This window comes from Urocampus carinirostris, chromosome 7 (genome assembly GCF_059441175.1).
Source record: "Urocampus carinirostris isolate Australia breed hairy pipefish chromosome 7, RoL_Ucar_1.0, whole genome shotgun sequence".
NCBI lineage: Eukaryota > Metazoa > Chordata > Actinopteri > Syngnathiformes > Syngnathidae > Urocampus > Urocampus carinirostris.
The window spans coordinates 26,153,231-26,175,914 of NC_142355.1; the positions used below are offsets into that span (position 1 = coordinate 26,153,231).

Below are 22,684 nucleotides of genomic sequence, written 5' to 3' on the forward strand. Positions count from 1 at the left end.
AGCGACCCTCGACTCCAAATAGTTGCCCCTCCCTGGATTAGAACTTGAAATAAGTTCTAGTATGGATGCAAATGATCAAGTCATAAGGGGCCCCAAATCTAATTCTGCTTAGGGCCCGTGAAGGCTCGGGCCGGCCCTGCCTGAGGCCTCTGGCGCCATGGCAACAGTCTGAGGAAAAGATGAGTGAGCTGCCAAAAGAATTGTCATAAAAGACATTAAGACGATGATTTATGTTTTACTATGAAATGCATTCTGCACATTCCTTCCTGATCTGCAACTGCTGCAAGCTTGGAAGGAATGTTAACTTTTGCTTCTCAAATACGTAAACGCCAATTTTAACGCATTGAAAAGACAGTTTTTCAATTTCACTCAACTGTTTCAAAACGTTTATGATACGGTGTCGAATCAAGGATAGTTGGCTAACTCGTTGAAGTATTTATTTTGATATTTATGGTTGGTTTGGACCGAGTGACCCAAAAAGAAAGAGCGTTTTCACGGGCAAACACTGACCTCTAGCGTATATATGTGAGTAGTGCTATTAATACATAGTGTTTACGAAAGAATCAAATCTAGGTTTCATGAAATAAATTAGGTGTTTATTCTTAAAAACTTAACAAAACCAATACATAATTAAACGTTGTGTTGTTTTCATTTTAAGAAAACATCCTTGCTTTTTTATTTATTTTTTATTTTTTTATTTATTCATTTTACAAACAATTTGAATAGAATTTTTTTTTCTACTGCCAAAGCTCATAACATTTAAAGTTCAATAAAATATAATTTAAGGGATTTTTTTAATGTCAAAAATAGAAGTAGGTCATTTTGACCTAAGGACAACTTGAAGGTTAAATTAAACCAATGATAGTTAAGACATATCCAACTAATAGTCACCTACTATCGTTATCACGATGATATGATTCAAATAAATCAATACTGTAATAACAAGTATGGTAAATAATGATCAACACAGAAAATTCAACAGTGTAACACTTAATGAAAACCTAATCGTAGAAGACAAATACTTACCAAATAAACAAATCTGCTGATAATGAAAACGGTACTCAAGTTAGTATTTTAAAATAAAATAAAACCTTTACGAATCACAACATGATTGTATTAAAAATATACATTATACAAGTAACACTAGAATACCTTGTTTATATACATGTCATAGCCAACTATTTCCAACAGGTGGAAGTAAAGTGCCGCAGAATACAGTTTGGTATTTTAAGAAAAATATATAAATAAATAAATAAATACATACATACATACATACATACATACATAAAATTTGAAAAATGCTCATATGTACAGAAACATTGATATTTAATTTTGTACTTTAATAAATGAAATGTTTTTATATAAATACAATTTACCATGATGTTCCTACTTAGACTAAATTAACCTTACTAATAAGTACAACCACGTAAAAACATAATAATAACATATTGATCAAGATATAAATTGCTATCTTAGAACTGCATATCAAACGGGTAGCCCTTTGTGCTATTTAGTATCAAAAAAGTCGCTCTCGGATTTAAAAAGGTTTGCCCTATATCTATCCTGATAAAGTAATGTCCACACTTTATCATTTAAACGCATACTGGTGGAAATTTGTATTCTATTTTTGATCCTCCTGCCCTGCTGTAGCCAACTTAGGGCGTGTCTTTCAGACAGCAGACCATAATACGTGTAAACAAACAATACACACAGCAGCTGACAAGCTAGCATTAAACATTTGGAAAATCTAGACATTTTTACAAAAATTCTGATTAATTCAAAGCAAAAACCACAATCAGGTCTCTTCGGTCTTTTTTCAACAGAATTATGTCTTTTTTACCGCTATCTGCCCGCCATGTCCAAAGTCCGGTCCAGGGGCCAGTTACGACAAATTTTACTGGCCTAAAATAAAATTAATAATATGTGGCACTATAGTAATGTTGTACAGAGACTAGAGTACATTTGTACAAAGAAAAAATATCACAATTTCACCAGAGGAGGGCAGCCTACAGTTGGTAATCTGGACTTTGGCTTTCTATAAGAATTTTAGCCCACCCTATTCCAAGACAAGTGGAAACATCTGCATCTGCCTAATTTGCCAAATAATATAATATCAAGAAGCACTGTCAGACGAAACATGCTGACGACAAAAAGCTAACTGGACGTGAACACTGTGAAAAGGTAAAACAACTGGAAGCTGTTTTAACGGCGCAGCAGTGCTTTTTCACCAGACCCTGCGAGTCAAATGAAAATGCTACAAAGGCGAGCTACAAAGTCGCTGACCAACAAGTACTACAAACCTTTCAAAGACGGTAATTTATCAAACACTGTTCAAAGAAAGGCTGTCGGTATAGTCGGCCCTCATACATTTTTAGCTTACCAGATGTGGCTCGCCTTCTGAAAAGTTTGGACACCCAAACAGAAAGGAGCGAGAGCAGAATAAAAATTGCAGGGCTGACTTTCCCTATTGGCTATCGGGCTAAGTCTGAAGTTTATTAACAAAATGTTCTGTGTGTGAATAAAATCTGTCCGACAGATTATATGAAAGTCTGATCCGCAAAACTAGCATTTATGCTAATAGCACAATGAGTGTGGTCATGGGTTCCCCGATACAGCACTTAGTTCTTTAATTAGAACTCTAATCCCCAACAGTTATGGCCCAAATCTATGGTACAGATCCCCCAAATCTCCAGGGCCCTATTGACCCCCCAACCACAAACTTTCTCGCGTCCCCTTGACGCAACAGTTGGTCTTCCCCAGTATCAAATTCATCTTTTTATCCCCCGTGTCTACTCGAAAATCCGTGAAAAGCTTTTCACACATGCTAGCAGGGATATGAGTGACACCCAGGAAAGATTTTAGGTTTTTTTTTTGGGTGGGGGTCCAGGAAAGAGCCGGCCAGAGGCATAGGCGAGCGAAGCGGCTGCTTAGGGCCCTGCAACCACTAGGGAGCTCCCAAGAGTGGTAAACTATTTTGGTGCCAACCTTGTCCCCAGTCTCACTTTGTGTCCACACAAAAATACTTCCACAGAAATACAACAAAAATACAACACATCAACTACAAATCTAAACCACTAATGAAATTATACAACAAATATACTACTATAAGAGTTTTACAACCAAAATACTGCAAATTACACTCATAGCGATACTACAAAATTGATCTATGGAAATATCATTAAAATACTACAAAAAATAAACTACAGTAACACTGTGCTACAAAATTACTACAGAATTACTACAGATACACAACAAACATTCTTATATGGAAATACTCCAAAATACAACACAGATAGTACAAAAAAAAAAAAAACGGAAAAAAAAGCTACAGTATTATTACAAAAATACGATAATCATAAAACTACTGTAATAATACAATAATACTACAAAAATACTACAAATATACGAAAAAAAAATCTACGTTTCGAAATACAAAGAAGTACGACAGAAATACTAAAGAAATATCACTCTGGAAATACTACATAAAAATTACTTCAGAGATACTACAAAAATAGTACAAAAATAAAATCACATTAATACTTCAAAAAAACTACAGAACTTTAATAAAAATAAGACTTCAGAAAAAATTACAATAATACTTCAAAACTAAATAACAAATGAATTGCTTAAAATAGGGTCCCAATATACTATTTTGCTCTAATTGTGGTCTTTTCAAAACTAAGTTGATCAAACTAATCTATTTCAAAAGAAGTATAACAAGCCCACCCCTGGAGTTGAACATGGAATGAGTTCTAGTAGGTATGCAAATTAATACTAATAATAATAATACAATTTTGCTTCGGGCCCCATGAAGGCTTGGGCCGGTCCTGGTACAAGAGGAGGACATTAAGCCCATGTTACAACCCAATGTTGGTCAGGGCACAGTAAAATGTCAAACTAAAGGTCTCTCAAAGTGTAGGACCAGGCGGGACCATAACCAATATTGGACCCTAAGGTAGGGGGTCTAGCAAGGTGGGCTAATTATTTTTAACAGCTTTTACGCTCTGAGGGATTTTTAATGTTGTGGTTCATGCAACTGTAAAGTTACTGTTCTGCAGCTGCTCGCTGAATAGCATGCAAGTGGCTGCAAGAAAGTTGATTTAGAATATGTATTCCATCCCGAAAAACTGGGAACACAGTGGGGGGAAACGTTGAAACACAATAACGAAAGAATCATTTTATGTTAGCAGGTAATATCGTTCGTTTTATTTATTATTTATTTGATATACAGTCAGGAAATGAGTATTAGAACAACCTGCTATTTTGCTATTTCTCCCTCTTAGAAATTATGGAGGGTCTGAAATTTTCATCATATGTGCTTGTCCAATATGAGAGAGATAAACTAAAAGGAAAAATGCAAAAATCGCAACACATGATATTTCAACATTTTATTTGTGTGATATAGCTGCAAAAAAGTATTTGAACACCTGAGAAAAGGAATTTTAATATTTGGTACAGTAGCCTTTGTTTGCTGTTACAGGGGCCAAAAGTTCCTGGTTTTCCTGGCTGTGTGCTTCGAGTTGTTGTCGTGTTGGAAGTCCCAGCCACGACCCACCTTCAATGCTCTGACTGAGGGAAGGGGGTTGTTCCCCATTATCTCACAATATACGGCCCCAGTCATCCTCTCTTTAATGCAGTGCACTCGTCCTGTCCCATCTGCAGAAAAACACCCTCAAAGCATGATGCTACCATTCGATACTTCACAGTAGGGATTGTGTTCTTCAGATTTGACTTTTCATTCTTCTTCCTCTAAACACGTTTAGTGGAATTATCACCAAAAAGTTCTATTTTGGTCTCATGTGACCACAAAGCTTCCTCTCATGACTTCAAATGCTTATCCAAATGCTCATATACAAATTTAGGACGGCCCTTGACATGTGCTGGTTTAAGCAGGGGTACCTTTTGGGCCATGCATTATTTCAGACCATGACCTCTTAGTATATTATCTACAGTAACCTTGGAAACAGTGGTCCCAGCTCTTTTCAGGTCATTGACCAACTCCTGTCCTGTAGTTCCGGGCTGATTCCTCACCTTTCTTAGAATAATTGAGACCCCACGAGGTGATATCTTGCATGGGGCTCCACTCCCATTGAGATAGACCGTCATGTTTAGCTTCTTCCATTTTCTAATGATTGCTCCAACAGTGGACGTTTTTTCACCAGGCTGCCTGGCAATCGTTTCATAGCCCTTTCCAGCCTTGTGGAGGTGTACAATTTAGTCTCTGGTGTCTTTGAACAGCTCTTTGGTTTTCGCCATGTTACAAGCTAAATTCTGACTGATTGTATGGGGTGGACTGGTGTCTTTATGCAGCTAACCTCCTTAAACAGATGCATCTGATTCAGGATGATACATGGGGTGCAAGTGGACTTCTAATGGGCAGACTAACAGGTCTTTTCAGGGTCAGAATTCTAGATGATACACAGGTGTTCAAATACTTATTTGCAGGTGCATCACACAAATAAATCGTTAAAAAATCATGCATTGTGATTTCTGCATTTTTCTTTTTAGTTCATCTCAGTAGACATGCAACTACGATGAAGATTTCAGACCCCTCCATGATTTCTAAGTGGGAGAAATAGCAAAATAGCAGTATGTTCAAATACCAATTTTCATCACTGTATTTTCTAATATTTAGTACTAATATTGTTGTTACTATAAATTTTGTATTTTCACCTATTAAAAAAAAATATATAAAATAGTTTTCCTTTTTTTAAGTTGTTATATTTTCTTCACATTTGCAGCTACAAAAGTAAAAACCTGAAAAATATAAAGGAAAAAACACATTTGATCCCGCTATTATTATATTGTTTTCCACATTTGTACACATTTTATAATGATTTCCCTTATTTTAATGTCTAGATTCTTTTGCAAATCTTGCATAGTGAATCTAAAATATTAATAAATAATAATGATTATAGAATAAATGATACAATCATTTAAAGGATGACAAATAACAAAACAAAATAAATGGAAAAAATTCAGATAAAATTAAAAAAATATGGAACATTTAAAAAAAGGATATATTAAATAAAACAATAATTTAAACATATAATAAAAGGAATATAAAATAATACAGACAACAAATCGACCGAATGATTACTAATATAAATAAAAAAATGCATTGATAAATAAATCAATAAATGAATGAATAAATAAATAAATGGATAAATGAATAAACAAATACATATTTAGTTTTTTTTAAGGTTGAAATACAGAGAGTGACTGAAATATCAAGCAAAACAAAAATATTTTCCTTTTTTTAATGTATACATTTTCCTCAAATTTTGCATATTGAATCTAAAATATTAATAGATAACAATCTCAATAATAATTATAATACAATCTTATAAATTGTTACAATTCATAAAACTAGATAAATAGAAAAAAATTCTAAAACATAATACAATCTTGAAAATTTTGAAAATAAAAAAAGAAAGAAAATAATTTAAACATAAGAAAAGGAGGATAAAAATTACACACAATAAAATGAACGATTGACAACTAATATAAATAAATAGATAAATAGATAAATAGATAAATGAATGGATAAAAATAAATAAATAAACAAATAAATACATGAATAAATATGTATTTAAGTTTTTTTAAGGTTGAAATACAGAATATGAATGAAAAAACAAATGAAACAAAAAAGATTTTCCTAATTTTAATGTATACATTTTCCTCAAATTTTGCATATTGAATCCTAAATATTACTAAATAATAATGTCAATAATAATAATGATACAATATTATAAGTTATAACAAATAATAAAACAACTAAAAAAATCCTAAAACTAATAAATTACAGAAATATATATTTATACATTTTTATATTAAATAAAGAGAATAATTCAAACATATAATAAAAGGAAGATAAAATATTACACACAATAAAACGAATGATTGATAACTAATGTACATAAATAGATACATGGATAAGCAAATGAATAAATACATTAATAAATAAACAAATAAATAAATAAATAGATAAAGAAAATACATACATATTTAAGTGTTTTTAAGGTTGAAATACGGAATATGACTGGAAAAACAAAACAAAACAAAAAATACGTCCCTTTTTAAATATATATATTTTCCTCAAATCTTACATATTAAATCTAAAATAATAATAAATAATAATGATATTAATGATGAAAAATTCCCCAAAATAAAAAACACGGAATAATTTTTAAAAATATATATTAAATAAAGAAAATAATGTAAAAATATAATAAAAGAAGTATTCAATATGACACACAATTGAAAACAAACAATTGATAAATATTATAGATAAATAGATAAATTAACAAATAGATACATTAAAACATGAATAAATAAAAAAAGATGAATAAATAAATAAATAACTTAATGAATACATTAGGCAGCACGGCAGCGCAGTGGTTAGCGCTTGTGCGGCACAGTTCATGTCATGGGAACCTGTCGTGGGTTCAAATCCAGCTCCAGACTTCCTGTGCGGAGTTTGTATGTTCTCCCCGTGCTTGCGTGGGTTTCCTCCGGGCACTCCGGTTTCCTCCCACATTCCAAAAACATGCATTTCAGGTGAATTGGCCGGTCCAAATTGTCCCTAGGTGTGAATGAGCGAATGAGTTGTCTGTCCCTGTGTGCCCTGCGATTGGCTGGCAACCAGTTCAGGGTGTCCCCTGCCCACTGCCTGGAGATGGCTGGGATGGGCTCCAGCCCCCCGTGATCCTAATGAGGTTAAGCGGTACGGCTAATGAGATGAGATGAATACATTTAAAAATAAATAAATAAATAAAATGAATCCCAGTCCTTAGTTCTGGTTTCTAATTTGTTCCAAGTGTGTGCATAGCAGCTAAATACTGATTTATCATGTTTGGTTTGAATTCTTCAATGTTACTTACTCCTTTAATGTACTCAAGACGAATTATTGTTAATCTCGATTATCTTTTTCTATTTTTGAGTGCTATGCCATAAACCAAAAAATTACTCTTCTATTTTCCCCGCTTCTTTGATAAAAAGTCATCGACAATAGATTCCATGCATCTCAACCATCTCTTAAGAATAATCAAAAACAAAAAAAATGCTTTATATTAACTTTTTGGTCTATAAACATGCCATAAATGACCCCAAAACCACAAATCTAGTTCATTATGGTTTTTAAAGAAGATCACCCGAAAATTCACAATGAGAGCTTACAGTTGTTAACAAACATCAAAGGCCCCCTGCCGGCGCTAACTTCAAGTTTTTAAAACACTTGACTGAAATGCCAAAAAACACGCCTGCAAATCATTGGCCATTCATGCGAACTTCACATTACTTTGTCTAAGATAAAAGTAGAAAGGATTCTCACAGATTTGTTAGTCACAACGTGGACGTCACCCCAGGCTAGCATTTCGCTTGCTGAGGCTAAAAGCGACGATGAGAAGACTGTCGGTCGCCATAAGGAGCCCATTTGACTGAAAATTATTGTCCCAAAAGACGTGTTAGACACGATTATATGTGCTACGGTTCAAAAGAATACCACACAAAACAAAAATCTTATTGAATACATCAGTTTAAGTACCATACAAGTTAATTAACTCCAAACATGTCCACCCAGTGTCCCCGGATAGCCTTACTTTTACTTAAGAGTAATTCAGTTACTAACTTTTTGAAAGAAGTGAGTAGCTATAACTAATCGCAATGCTTACTAAATAGCCACCTAGCTATCGAGCTACCGAGTTATCAATGACGGATACTATGAAAAAAGGGGGGTTTAAACGAGCAAGACATTAGAAAAAGAATGTATTTTTTGACACGTATCAACTAGCCTGACAAGTGTTAATTACTGCCCCAGGTTCAGCAATGTCCTAAAAGGCATGCTTTCTGGCTTGCTAGGAGGCTTCGAGCTTACGAGCTAGCCAACTATCTATTTACCAGCGAGCAAGTGTGCTGACTTGCTTATTACTGCGCTAAAGGCTGGTCTACTAGTGATCCCAAGAGCCAAGAGGAGATCCCAGGTTCGAGAGCGTTCTATATTCGGGCCCCGGTGCTGTGGAATGTTCTGCCCTCTGAGATTCGATCTGCAACCTCAGTGGAACTTTTTAAACTTAGAATTAAAACACACTTATGTTCTTATGAATGACCTACATTTCATGTTGACCATATAAGTGTATTGTTTGTATTTGGAACATCTGTTGCAGCCTGGTCATTCTGGAAGTGGGATGACCTCATGTGCGTTTCCTTCTCAAGGTTTCTTCATTTTCCTCATACAAGGTTTTTGAGTTTTTCCTTGCCCTCATGTAGGTTTTAGATAAGGGGGTGGTGTAATAACAATCTGTGGTCTCTAATAGCCATTGGTCTGTGCAGCCTTTTGAGACTGCTCGTGTTAGCTATCATAAGCCAGTCAATTTATGCTCACCAACAAAGTAAGTAATACTTTATGGTTGGTTGGTTGGTTGGTTGGTTGGTTGGTTGGTTGGTTGGTTAATTGGTTGGTTGGTTGGATGGTTGGCCTGTTGGTTGGTTGGTTGGTTGGTTGGTTGGTTGGTTAGTTGGTGGGATCCCTTAACCACCAGGGTCTATTTCTTGCGGTGTGTCTTGGGCAAGTACAGACTGGTGGCTCCCATCCCTCTCGTGTGCTCACTACTGCACTACAGGAACATAGTGCATGATACCTGCCCCAAAAGGTTTAGTGACCTTTACAACAAGACGTCAATAGCTAGCTGGCTAGGTTTACACTAAGCCAACAAGCTAGGTTTCAGGCTACATTGCTAACAATGAGTCTTCAGAAGCTATCTAACAAATAGTTCATCTGACATTTGGTTTTCTGTCTTATTAAAGTGATCTCTCTGTGACTGAGCTATCTTTCCACCAGTTAAATATTATGATGGTTTATGTTTAGTCACTTTAAGATTATGAAGTACTGTAGTTCTCCGTCTAATATCCACTGCAAGACCTAAATATAACGGCTTAAATAATTGTGCCCAGCAAGTTTTTAGGAACCTAATTATATATAACTTGGTGCATGCTAGCATTTTAAATGTTAGCATTTTAGGATTTTTGATTAGCTTGAGTAATAAAAACATCAAGCTTATCACCATGGTAGCCAGAAACAAAACACAAACACACTATTTTGTTCAAAGAGCTTATCTATTTATCTGATAAAAGTACTTTTCAAGCATTTTTCTTCCCGGTGGCGTTCAAAGAGAGGCAGCCAGGCCACACAGTGGTATGTTGCGGTGATGCTTTCCGAGATAGACGCCTCATAGCCAAAGCAAAATCCCCAAAGTTGTCAGCTTCCACTTTGTCACACCTATATGCCTCTCTCATCTCAAAACCGATGAGGATTCTTGCACCAAGGATTATCTACACCAAGGGACACCAACCTTTTTGAAGCTTTGAGCTCTTTTTAGTTACTGATTGGCACAAAAGGCTACAAGATTATAATGCAATTCCAAAATTACAGGTTATCATGTTATAACTATGTTGTTATTATGCTTTTACTATTTTATGACCAGGTTTAAATTATTGAAAGCAGTTTTTTTATTGTCACAAGAGTAAAAATGAAAAACAAGAAATGACTGAAACTGAAAAGAACAAACTGTGAGCAAATATTTTTTAAATGATTCAATAATAAATTTGGTTGCACATGCGTGTACATTTGCAACAGTCAAAGCCTGTTTTGCGTGTTTTTTGTCACAAGTGTAAAAAGAAAAAATGTGAAATTATACTCTATATATTCTTAGATAAAATAAATCAAGATGTAAATTTGGTCTCATATGTGAGTGAAATTGCCGCAGTGTCAAGTCCTGTTTTCTCTTTTTTATTGTCACAGGCAAAAAAATAAAAAAAAATAAAAGTCTCTAAAAATGTAATAACTGAATGTTTTTGATTTTTCAATTTTTTTTTACTTTAGAAGAAAAGTTCAAATAGGCTTTGTCTACCACTAAAACATCTGCTGTGTATAAAAGTACTGATTGATTATATGTATAAATTACAAGTTAATTAATAAAAAAAATCATTTTGTAAGAATTGACCATGAGGCGGCATGGTGGTTGAGTGGTTAGCGCATCTGTGGCGGAGTTCTGAGGTCATAGGATCAAATTCATTTACCAGCTTTCCTGTGCGGGGTTTGCATGTTCTCCCCGTGCTTATGTGGGTTTTCCCTGGGCTCTGTGGTTTCCTCCCACATTCCAAAAACATTCATGTCAGGTTAATTGTCCGGTCCAAATTGTCCCCAAGTGTGACTGAGCGAGTGAGTTGTCTGTCCCTGTGGGTCCTGTGACTGGCTGGCAACCGGTTCACTGCCTGAAGATAGATGGGATGGGCTCCAGCACCACGCGGATAATGGATGGATGGAATCGATCATGTATTTAAATACACTGATTATATCGATGATTTTTCATGCCAGTTAGAAATCAAATTTTCAAGAAAATTGCAATCACCCAGTAATGGACTTATATTTCAGTACCAATCCGCAAGTTACTCAGGAGCTCTTTTGGGGTTACCACTACGTTGGTGACTTCTGATCTCCACAATACTGGCCATGTGGATTAATAGCAAGGTAGGAAAAATTCTGGTTTTACAATAGCACAAGAATGTAAGCGCATTTGATCCTCGTGTATAAATGTTGAGTGTGTACATGCAGGATGCTTATTAAAGCACAAGATGGAATTTTTCCTCCATCTGATTTCCATCAGGTGCAAGAGCGTGGACGGGTAATTTGGCCCATAGAAGCCTTTTTATTAGAGAGCCGGTGGAAATGATAGAGCTGCTTTCAAAGGGGAAAGAAAGACTAAGCACGATTGGACTTGGAGGTCTGCAGAAGATCTTGCGTGTTGTTGTTTTTTCTTGAGGGGTACTTCACCTGGAATTCATAAATGCATCCCAAGTAAAGGGCAAGTGGCGAATTCCACCTGGTAACAAATAAAAGAGCATGCAACATCAAGACCTTTCTTTTAAAAGACTGTAAAAGTTATCAGAAGAGTAGATCTTTTGATGCATTTTTACAACCAAACTGTATCTTTGGTCAAGTGGAAACCCCCCCAACAATGGATGCAGGTTTTCAAAAGGGGATTTCAAGTTCTGTTTATCGCTGTCATGTGGAAAAATCCACTATTAACCACAAAAACCAATAGAACTGTACATTTAATATCGACCCATTTAGAAAAAGATTATGCCTTAAATAACTTTTTATTTTAATATGAGGGATGTTTAAGATAATCAACACCCAAAAACGTATTTTGGAGATATTATTTTTACATTATAGTACTGTAACTACAGTGGCTTGCGAAACTATTTGGCCCTCTTGAACTTCGTGACATTTTGCCACGTTTCAGACTTCAAACATCAAGATATAAAACTGTAATTTCTTGTGAAGCATTAACAATAAGTGGGGCACAATCATAAAGTGGAACACAGTGGATTCCATTTATCATCGTTCGTCATTTAGATTAACATTGAATCATTCAGAGAGAACTACTTCTGGACACAGTTTGCTGCACCCACTTTTTCGTTTTTTTTTATTTGTTAAAAAAGTTCAAAATATCCAATAAATGAAATAAACTGCATTTATATAGTGCTTTTCAAGTCAAGACTTCCCAAAGCGCTTTACAGTGTGCTTCACATTTCCCAATAGCGGCCGTGCAGCCATGTAAGGCGCTAACCTGCTTATTGGGGGTATTAGGGGTTCAGTGTCTTACCCAAGGACACTTCGACATGTAACACGGAGGAGCCGGGAATCGAACCTGCGATCTCTTGATCCAAAGACCTCCTGAGCCACTGCCGCCCCCGGCAGTGGGCGACACAGCAAAGTGTGTTCCACTTCATGATTGTTTCCCACTTATTGTTGATGCTTCACAAGAAATTAGTTTTACATCTTTATGTTTGAATTCTGAAATGGCAAAAGGTCACAAAGTTCGAGGGGGCCGAATAGTTTGGCAACCCACTGTATACTAATTAATGAATTCTTAATTTATTTGATTTAGTATCTTTACCCAAAATATTTTAGTTATTTTATTCTAGCAACAAAAATATCATATTTTTATATTTTTAATCCCCAGAATCCCCAAATTAACAAAATTGTCAGATTAAAAAAAAGAAAATATTATTAATAACGTTTTAATTGTTACATAAAAATAGAAAATAAGACATAAATAACCCCTAAAATGAACAGGTTATCTCAATTTTAATGACTATTTTTATAAATACCTAAAATGAGTAGATCATGTGATTTTACTTAAAAAAATGAAATCAATAATGAATACCACAATTTAAGATGTAATTTAAAAAATAAGAATACCTAAAATTGGTAGTAACATTATGTCCAATATGACATACTGTATATTATCTCTTTTTTATTTTTTTTAATTTTACCAATATAAAAATGTGTATCGTGAAATAAGAAAAATACTTTAGGAAAAATGGAAAAAAAACATTGTTTATTTATTATTATTCAGCCAGTACCAACCATCAACATGATATCTACCGGAAATCATTTTGTCACGCGAAGCTATCGACGTGACTCGTCGCCTTCGATCGGCGCTGTTTTTTTTTAGACCCAACTGCTGTGTTGGGAGTCATTAGGTGAGCAAACCCCCCAATTCCAACCCTTAATGCCGAACGCCAAGCAGGGAGGCAATGGGTACCAATGTTGTGAGTCTTAGGTATGACTCGGCCGAGGCTTGAACCAGCGACCTCCCAGTCTCGGAGCGGGCGCCCTACCATCTAGGCTACCGAGCTGGTTGTGTATAACAATTCATATTTTTTTAAGTAATTTTCACTTTATTTTTTAAATAGTGTGTTGTTCATTATAATACGTCTTATCTTTTCTCTAATTGATTGTACATGTTCTCATCTCATCTCATCTCATTAGCTGTACCGCGTATCCTTATTAGGGTCGCGGGGGGGCTGGAGCCCATCCCAGCCACCTTCGGGCAGTGGGCAGGGGACACCCTGAACTGGTTGCCAGCCAATCGCAGGGCACACGGGGACAGACAACTCACTCCCTCAGTCACACCTAGGGACCATTTGGACCGGCCAATTCACCTGACATGCATGTCTTTGGAATGTGGGAGGAAACCGGAGTGCCCGGAGGAAACCCACGCAAGCACGGGGAGAACATACAAACTCCGCACAGTAAGGCCCATGCAGGAGGTTCCCACGACCTCAGAACTGTGCCGCACACGCGCTAACCACTGCGCCGCCGTGCTGCCCTGATTGTACATGTTGATTAAAAAAAAACAACAATACCTGTGGTGGAGTGAAAAATAACCCTAAAAGAACTAACTCAAACGTAAAGCGTTGAGTAAAAGAACAAACTTTTAGTTCGGGCAATTCAGTTTAAAGGTGGGGCTCATCATTTGACTTTGACTTTGAGCTAGGAGGTGGCAGCAGAGTAAGACATGTTTCACATTTTTTTTAAACACGCATGAAAAAACTTCTTTTTTCATCTTTTTGGGGGTTTGTTCCGCCCTGAACAGGCCTGGTAAAAGTAAAATAAAAGCAACTGAAAATGAAAACTCAAGCTTAAGGGCTCTTTGAACTTAACTATTATTTACTATTTCTTATCCTCTCTCGTTAAGAAGTTTAGACGTACTGTACTGCCCCCGGTGGTCGGTACTTGATGTTGTCATTATTCCAGATCAAGTAAATGTTTTCCGGCCACAAATCTGATTTAAAAGTGCCTGCAAGTTGATTTTCTGATGGGCTAACTACATTCCGCGGACTTGGCATCCGGCGAGACGTCTGACGTAGGCACGAATACTTTCCACGGGTAATTGATTTGTCTTTCACCCCCTGCCAGATTAAACACGTCTTCAGAACGCATATTAGATGTGTTTCATTAAATCAAAAATAAAGTCAATCGTCTTCGAGGAGCACCGTCAGGTTTTGGTATCCGGAACGGATATGTGCGCCATGCCGCCAACAAAAGATGACATTGCGTGTTCGTTTTTCCGCCGGCCTTCCCGGGGGCTGCCATTATGCCTTTATGCGACTGTCACACGGCATTAGGCCGGTCGGCAAACGCTTTTATGTGCGGATTAGGGTTGGCCCGTTGCAGATAAGACATAGTTAGCCTTAGCTAATCCGTCCCTTTGTTGTTTTTCTGTTGTTTTTGATTCTTTTAATAACTTCTTGCAAGCAAGCACATTTTTAGTACGAGAATGTAAGAAGCCGGAATAAATGATTGCTTTTGACAACAATAAAGGTGGGCTGCATAGTTTAAAGTGTTCTTGAAATTTTAAAATTAAATGCTATCTCTATCGCGCATGTGTTAACAATGCCCAACTGAGTTAAAAAATAGAATAAAACTCAATAAATAACAAAAATATAATAAATAAATGAATGAAAGATATTTAAATACATTTTCAAAGGAAAATATCTCATGCTTTTAATTAGAAGACAAACAACTTAATTTTAAATCATTTCTGAAACTTTCATGAGAAAAACAGCTTCAATGTTAAAATACTTAAACTTCCACAACATTTTTTTTGTTTTGCTTTTGATCAACCAAATATTGGTCATGATAAGAAATTAAAGTCATGCATTGTTGTCAAAATGAAGAATTTAAGCTAAGCTCTTTTTATTGAAATAAAACCTTAAAAAAAATATGACCAATTGTCAGAGCCAGAACAAATGGTAGACCCGAACGCGTGACGTTTTAGTCAAAAGTTTATTGGGATATTGAGGAAACAAACACCAGCGATCCGGTGCTCGCTGGACGAGGGAAGCAAGTCGCTCACGGGATCGGAGCATGATCGGAATGCGGAATTGGATTTCATAGTCAACGGGTCAATAGCCGGAGCGGGAGACCAGAGCGTGGTCGGTGGTCAAAAACGGGTCGTTAGCCTTAGCGGGAGATCAGAGCCTGGTGCTCAAATACGGGTCGTTGGCTGGAGTTGGAGATGAGAGCATGGTCAAGAGGACAAAACAGGTCGATAGCCGGAGACAAACGGGGAATCAGGAACAGACAATTGGTATACGGATGAAAACGGGACGGACGGGAGCCAGAGTCAAAGTGCTTGCCTTGCGTATGCAGAGGTTCACTGACAGACTGACAAGGAGTGACTGGAGTACTGGGTATAAATAGGAGGGGAATCAATCAGGCAACTAGCAGCAGCTGGCGCCAAAATAGCGGGCACAGGTGAGTGCAATGAGTAATCAAGACACCAGTATTGTTAAAACAACAAAGTCAATCTTCAGTCTTTGCTTTTTCAGTGTTTAATAAAGAGGCCCTGAAAATGAGCAAAATTTGTGAAATTTAAAAATACAATACAGGATGCAGGGAATAAAAAAAGTTAAGGATTAAAAATAATTCGAGTCACACTGAAAATGATGATAATATTAATTATCATTATAATTAAAATTATGATCATTATATAAAAAAATGCTTTTTAGAATAAATGTTGGCAATACATTTTTAATATAGGCCAAAATACTGATGTTGAAAATGAAAATATTCATAGTCATAAAAATGACAATCATATTCATTGAAAAGTTTTTTAGAATGAGCAATATTGACAATAAACGTTCAATATAGAATATATGAAAATAAATTATGAGAAGAGCCCAAATTAATTATTCTGATTTGATGTTTTTGTGAAGACACTATAGAGAAAACACCAAACTACAACACACATATGGAAACATTTATTCAAGTATGTTTACAATTAATATACAAAGTTTCAGAAGCGATGCATCTAAATGTGGATGACAAAATGATGACAACCACATTTTCTAGCTCTCTTGTTGTGGTTTGTTTCTTCCTTTGAGACAACATAATACTTCAATGTGGACAAGTACATTTAGCTTGACATCAGAAGTACGCCATGAATTTATAGACAAAGGGCATCGATTATTTTTGCCCTGAAAACGGATTTCAAATCGTTGCAAGAACAGGGAGAAGTACAAAGTAGACCAGGGGTCACCAACCTTTTTTAAGCTAAAAGCTACTTTTGGTTGATGATTGGTGCAAAGGGCTACCAGTTTGATATGTTTTTCTACTATGTTACTGTTATGTTGTTATCAGATTTTCAGTAAAAATAGTAAGTTTGAAATAGATTCAGTCACCCACTAGGACTTGTATAAGGCCATTGAGTTATTTTCACATGTAAATAATACCTTTTTTTAATGGGGAAAACTCTATATTTTATTTATTGACACTAGATGTTTTAAAGATCTCTCATACCAGTTTGAAAAAATATTTCCTTGACAATCACAATGAACCATCATTGGTGAGCGTTTTTCGTAACTGGTCCACAAGCTACTTAGCTGTTTTGGGGGTGGGGGCCACACCACAAAGGTGACCCATGAAGTAGGGAATCAACAATTTTTACTTTGGTTATTTTGTATGCCATTGATTCAATCCAAACTGGACTGTTCTGGTTCTGGTTTTGTCTTTGTTCTTATTCAGATTCAGATTCAGATATACTTTATTGTCATTCATGTATACGTGTATACAGAACAAAATGTCGATACATCTGACCCGCACAGTTTCCTTGAGCGTCAGCCGGGATAGATAAGATGAACCATGTCTTCGTCAGAATTTTAGCGCAGCAGTTCGTCATCTCACGGTTCGATGTTACTTCCTGTTGTAAATGGTCCAGTTTATTGTCCAGAGAGCGAACGTTGGAGAGGAAAATGGATGGGAGAGGCGTTTTGAAGGGTTTAGCCTTTAGCCTAGCGGTTAGCCCGGCCCGACAACCTCGCTTCCTCCTCCGGTCACACCGCTCTCTTGCCACTCTGCTTCGCTGCTTTGTAGGCCGCTGGGTCTTGTTGACGTAGCAGTCCGTGGCTAAAAAAACTTTATGGCCAAAGTGTAAAAAACTGTAGCGAGCCGATGTAGCCGCAGCCGAACAGGGACGCCGCCATCACAAAAGATCAAGCTTGCTACAACAGGAAAGAAATTGATTTGACTGATTCTTGCATTGAGAAACAAAAACTGTGATTGTGAAAAGGTTCATATATTTGGTGTCTGAGGGTTCTTGGTCCTCGGCTTCGGTACTGGGGACGGGTCTTTTGAGGCAGCTTGTTGCAGCTGTGGGAGGTTTTCACCATCCGTCAAAGAACTCTGATGATTGATTCTGGCTAAAGCCTCTGGTAAATCAGACACCATAACGTCCCCTGGGTTCATCGTCTCATATTCGGGGCTGCTGAGTTCGGATCTGGGCTGCCTGACCAAAGCTAGCCGGAAGTCCCCATTTTCGGAAACGCGGGTATTTGTTTTTTTGCGTTCACACTGGCGGATCAAGATGGCGATGATTAAAAGCAGGAAAAGAAACATGGCAGCTTCTCCCACCAGAACTGCTAAGACGGTCTTGGATTTGAAACAATGCCAAGTTGATTGTGGCTCTGGTAGTGTCGCTGGTTGCTTTTTACAGAACGGACGAACCGTGTCGCTCTTCTCCGTGCTGAATCGGTTCTTCACCCGGCAAGCGTAGTTCTTTTCCCGGTTCAGGGATACGTTCAACGTCCGTTCGGTCGCACCTAGGAAGTTGACGTCATCAACGGTCCAAGAAAAGGACACATCCTTAGGACTGGCCACCTGACAGCTCAGGTTGACGAACCCGGTTTCATAGTCGCAGATGTAGCCGAGCCTCGGTTGAGCCACTTTGCCCACGGCACAAAGCCGCCCGGTCCACATAGTCGCTAGGGTACGATTGGGGTGGCGCACGGTCACCTGGTACCAGCCTCCGCCAGAGAGCTTAAGGTTCTTTAGCCTGAGAGAGCCGGTCTTGGAAACATCCTCTGGCTTGCCAACCGACACTCTGGATTGCTCCCGGTTGAAAACCACGGTGCCGTTGTGGGTCCAGCACAGAATGTCGGCGTTAGTCAGGTGGTTGTAAACAAAGGGGAGTTCCATCGTTTGGCCCACCGCTGCGTACACGTCACACATGACTTCATCGGCGGGAAACATCGGAAACCATCCGAGGAGAACCGTTGAAATGAGCGTAACGGCAAACATGATTCCCCAAATGCAAAGATGCGGATCAAAACTGAAGAAGCGGTGTAAGCTGATCCTCTTTCCGTGATGATGTTGTCATTCTGAAGCGTAAGAAAGAAGTGAATCTTCTAGAGGAAGGAACTTGCATTGGTCAAGTCTACTTTCAGTTCTCTGAAGACGGCAACTAAAGTATTGTCATGTCGCAACATCGCATGTAAAGTCATGAATCTATTAATGTATTTTATCGTTACAGTTCCAAAATGTGGTCCTTCATAGTTTTATAATTAAAAAAACAAGCAAATCAGTAAATCAGTATATATATATATATATATATATATATATATATATATATATATATATATATATATATATATATATATATATATATATATATATATATATATATATATATATATATATATATATATACATATTTAATCCGTTCTGGGGAAAGCTTTGTAACCTGATAATTTTGTAAGTAGAGACGCATTTTGAATGTAAAGGGGCTAATCCGCTCCAAGCCTCGCAAAAATACATTTTTTTAAGAAATCATAAAAGAGCAGCAGAACATGAAACAAAAACATGTTAACATTAAATTACTGCACTATAAACATAAAAATGAGTGGCACATAACGTAGAAAAACAAAGAATAATCAAAATAATTAAAATCTACTTTTTTCCCCTCGTTTTTTAAAAAACTGATCCATTGAAGTCTGCTTTTGCCAGCTTTTGCCAAAGTGTCGGAAAAGTGTAAGGCAGACTAGCGATAGCCCGGCTTGTCAACACCTTTTTTGGGTGATTAGTTTCAACAAATTCTGGGACTTCATTGAATTTTGCTACAATGTCTTTAATTTGGGCTGATTGAATGATGGCTGCATCCTCCTCAGCGCTATTTTGCCAGAACGGCTTCTCCTCCTCGTCCCTGAACTCTGAAATGTGACAGTGACACAAGGAGCATGCTAAAAGCACATATGTACACTGAAATGCCAGGCAGATTTCAATTGCTAGCCAGTTTGTTTACGTTCAGGAACCTCTGGGAGCACCTAATAAAAGCACATACTCAACTGTATTTTTGACTTTGTATCCTGAAACGCCTTGTAACTAGAAGCAATATTTTCCCATTCAGGTACATCTTACCTTAAACGTTTGTATCTAGAGACATTCATAAGTATCGGTATTACTGCATATATTAAAAAATGAATAATTCTACTTCAAATTTCGTAACCAAAAAACTAGACGAAAATACTTCTGTGAACACATTAGATTCATAATCGTAGCATTTCACTGCAAACTTGAAGGGAGATGAGCAAATACTGGTGTGCTTGCTATTTTAAAAATGTTGGCAGCAGGCAGCACAGAGCCAAATCAGACAAAAAATAATTGAGAAGCCCTGGGGTAGGGGTTGTCTCCCCTACATGAAATAGATAGTCCTGGATTCCATGGTCACCAGTAGTAGGAGAAGTCTCCTGCTCTTTGGTTAGTTGGTTGGGTGGATCTCTTCCCACGAGTCATAGGAGCACCATTTCCTTTGGTGTGTCTTGGGAAAGTACAGCGATGTGGCGCCTCGCCAACGTATGTTTCCACCCGGTCTCGAACCGGGCACCTAACCATGTTAGGCGTATATGCTAACCACTGAACTACCTGCTCTTTATATGCTGGAAATCAAAAAAATCATTCTTTCCTCTTTCAATGTATTTTGATATAGCAACTTGCATCTGTCCATTTTAATGTGTTTGAGAAAATTATTAATTTAAAACATAACTTGTAAACTTGGAAAGTATAAAAAATATGCACCCAACCCAAGAAATCTTTACACATCTGTTCCATTAGCATTCAGAAATACATTTGAGAGTGCATAATTGATGACGTAGACTCAGACCCAACTGTTCATGTCCCAGACTGACATCTTTCTCTAATTTCCGACAATTAGCTGTGATTCACGATGCCGTTCCGTAAATCTCGGTGGCGTCGATGAGGGGCCGGAGCGTGAACACCTGGTTTTCCTCGCTTCGCTGTTGCCACGGTTTTTCCATCCCTTGGGGGAGCAGATGCATGTAAAATGTCAGCTATATCCGCGGGGGGCAGCAAATGTCGTAACAAATGACATTGTGCAGTTTCCTGCGCCAACTGGCAAAGAATTTGTGCTACTGTTCTATGTTATGTAACTGACATAGTACGGAAATACGTTCCACTTATACCGAAACATTCCACGAGTCAGCATATATTTTAAATGCTGCAATAAATTTGGACTTTCTGTAAATGTTGAATGCAAATTAAATTACCACTGACCTTGAATTGTAATCTACTTTCCAAGAAAATAAAATCAATGAACTTAAAGACAGAAACTTTTACATATTTTTAATTGTGTTTCTGGCAAAATACAAAAGTTAATTACCATATTTCATGGACTATAAGTCATAGTTTTTATCATAGTTTTGCACCGGGGTGCAATTTATACTCCGGTGCGAATTATATGTCAAATTATTACCAATTTTTTATATAGATTAATGTGTGCTTTTTGCAATAAAACTTATGTGAGAAATTCATTTATTCATTCATTCATTCATTCATTATCTGCACCGCGTATCCTCAGTAGTTTCACGAGGGTGCTGGAGCCCATCCCAGGTGTTTTTGGGCGGTAGGCAGGGGACACCCTGAACCGGTTGCCGGCCAATCGCAGGGCACACAGAGACAGAGAACTCACGAGCTCACTGACAATTAGTAGCCTAGATGGTAGTGTGCCCGCTTTGAGACTGGGAGGTCGCTGGTTCGCGCCTCGGCCGAGACATACCTAATTGGTATAATGGCGGCGCCCTCTGTTGGCTGCGGCTGCATCGACTCGCTACAACGGGTCAGGTGTATCGACATTTCGTTCTGTGTACATTGTTACAAAGAATGACAATACAAAGGAAATTATTATTATTATTATTATTAATTAGGGACAAATGGACCGGACAATTAACATGCATGTTTTTGGAATGTGGGAGGAAACCAGAGTGCCCGTAGGAAACCCACGCAAGCACGGAGAGAAGATGCAAATTCCACACAGGAGGTTCGATCTCATGACCTCAGAACTGTGCCGCACACGCGCTAACCACTGCGCTGCCGTGCTGCCCATGTGAGAAATTGTTAACACATTATTATATCATTTCATATATTATTTTCACACCAAACTGCAAGAGGGTGCTTTAGACCTGTGTTGATCATTTCAACATTGCCGGTAATTTATAAAAACAACTGAAAAGAGCTTACAGTAAATTCCGGACTATAGAGTGCACGTGATTATAAACCGCACCCTCCACTTTTTAGGTGATTTGCCACATTTGTACTTGCACAAGTCGCACCCATGTATAGGCCGCGTGCGCCCGCATTCAGACTCGTGATACAATCAGAAGTTTAACATAGGCCAGACTGTAAGTTCCACGAGTGTAACTGCATAGATTCCACACAATTCTAGAATCACAGTTGGCATCATGAATGGAAAATGATACCCGTCATAAACGTATGATGCAGACTTGTGAAGTCCGAGTCCCGTTTTTAGTAATCCAAGGAAACAAAATGTATATTTCCAAAGTTAAAGGTGGGAAAAATATATATACGCTATTGTCCGCTGCGACAACAGACAGATCAACCGGTAACTCAGCTTTACCCCATTTCCCATCAGCCCGCGTTTGCTCTGCCCCTTCTTTTTGATTCGTCCGTAGAACACATAACAGAATAAATCTCTAATATAAATACATTACAAAAATATACATTGCAAATACATATTATACATGG

At 37.4% G+C, this 22,684-nt stretch overlaps 1 protein-coding gene and 1 pseudogene across 1 annotated transcript; both read right to left on the bottom strand.

Moving 5' to 3' along the window:
- Positions 1–98: 98 nt before the first annotated feature.
- Positions 99–5,256, bottom strand: LOC148362807 (uncharacterized; annotated as a pseudogene).
- An 11,343-nt stretch (positions 5,257–16,599) lies between these two features.
- LOC148362808 (uncharacterized) lies at positions 16,600–18,998 on the bottom strand. The gene has a single exon (XM_088339330.1). It carries the CDS (start codon positions 18,926–18,928, stop codon positions 17,924–17,926), a length of 1,005 nt encoding a protein of 334 aa, XP_088195456.1. The 5' UTR covers positions 18,929–18,998; the 3' UTR covers positions 16,600–17,923.
- Between the last annotated feature and the right edge of the window lie 3,686 nt (positions 18,999–22,684).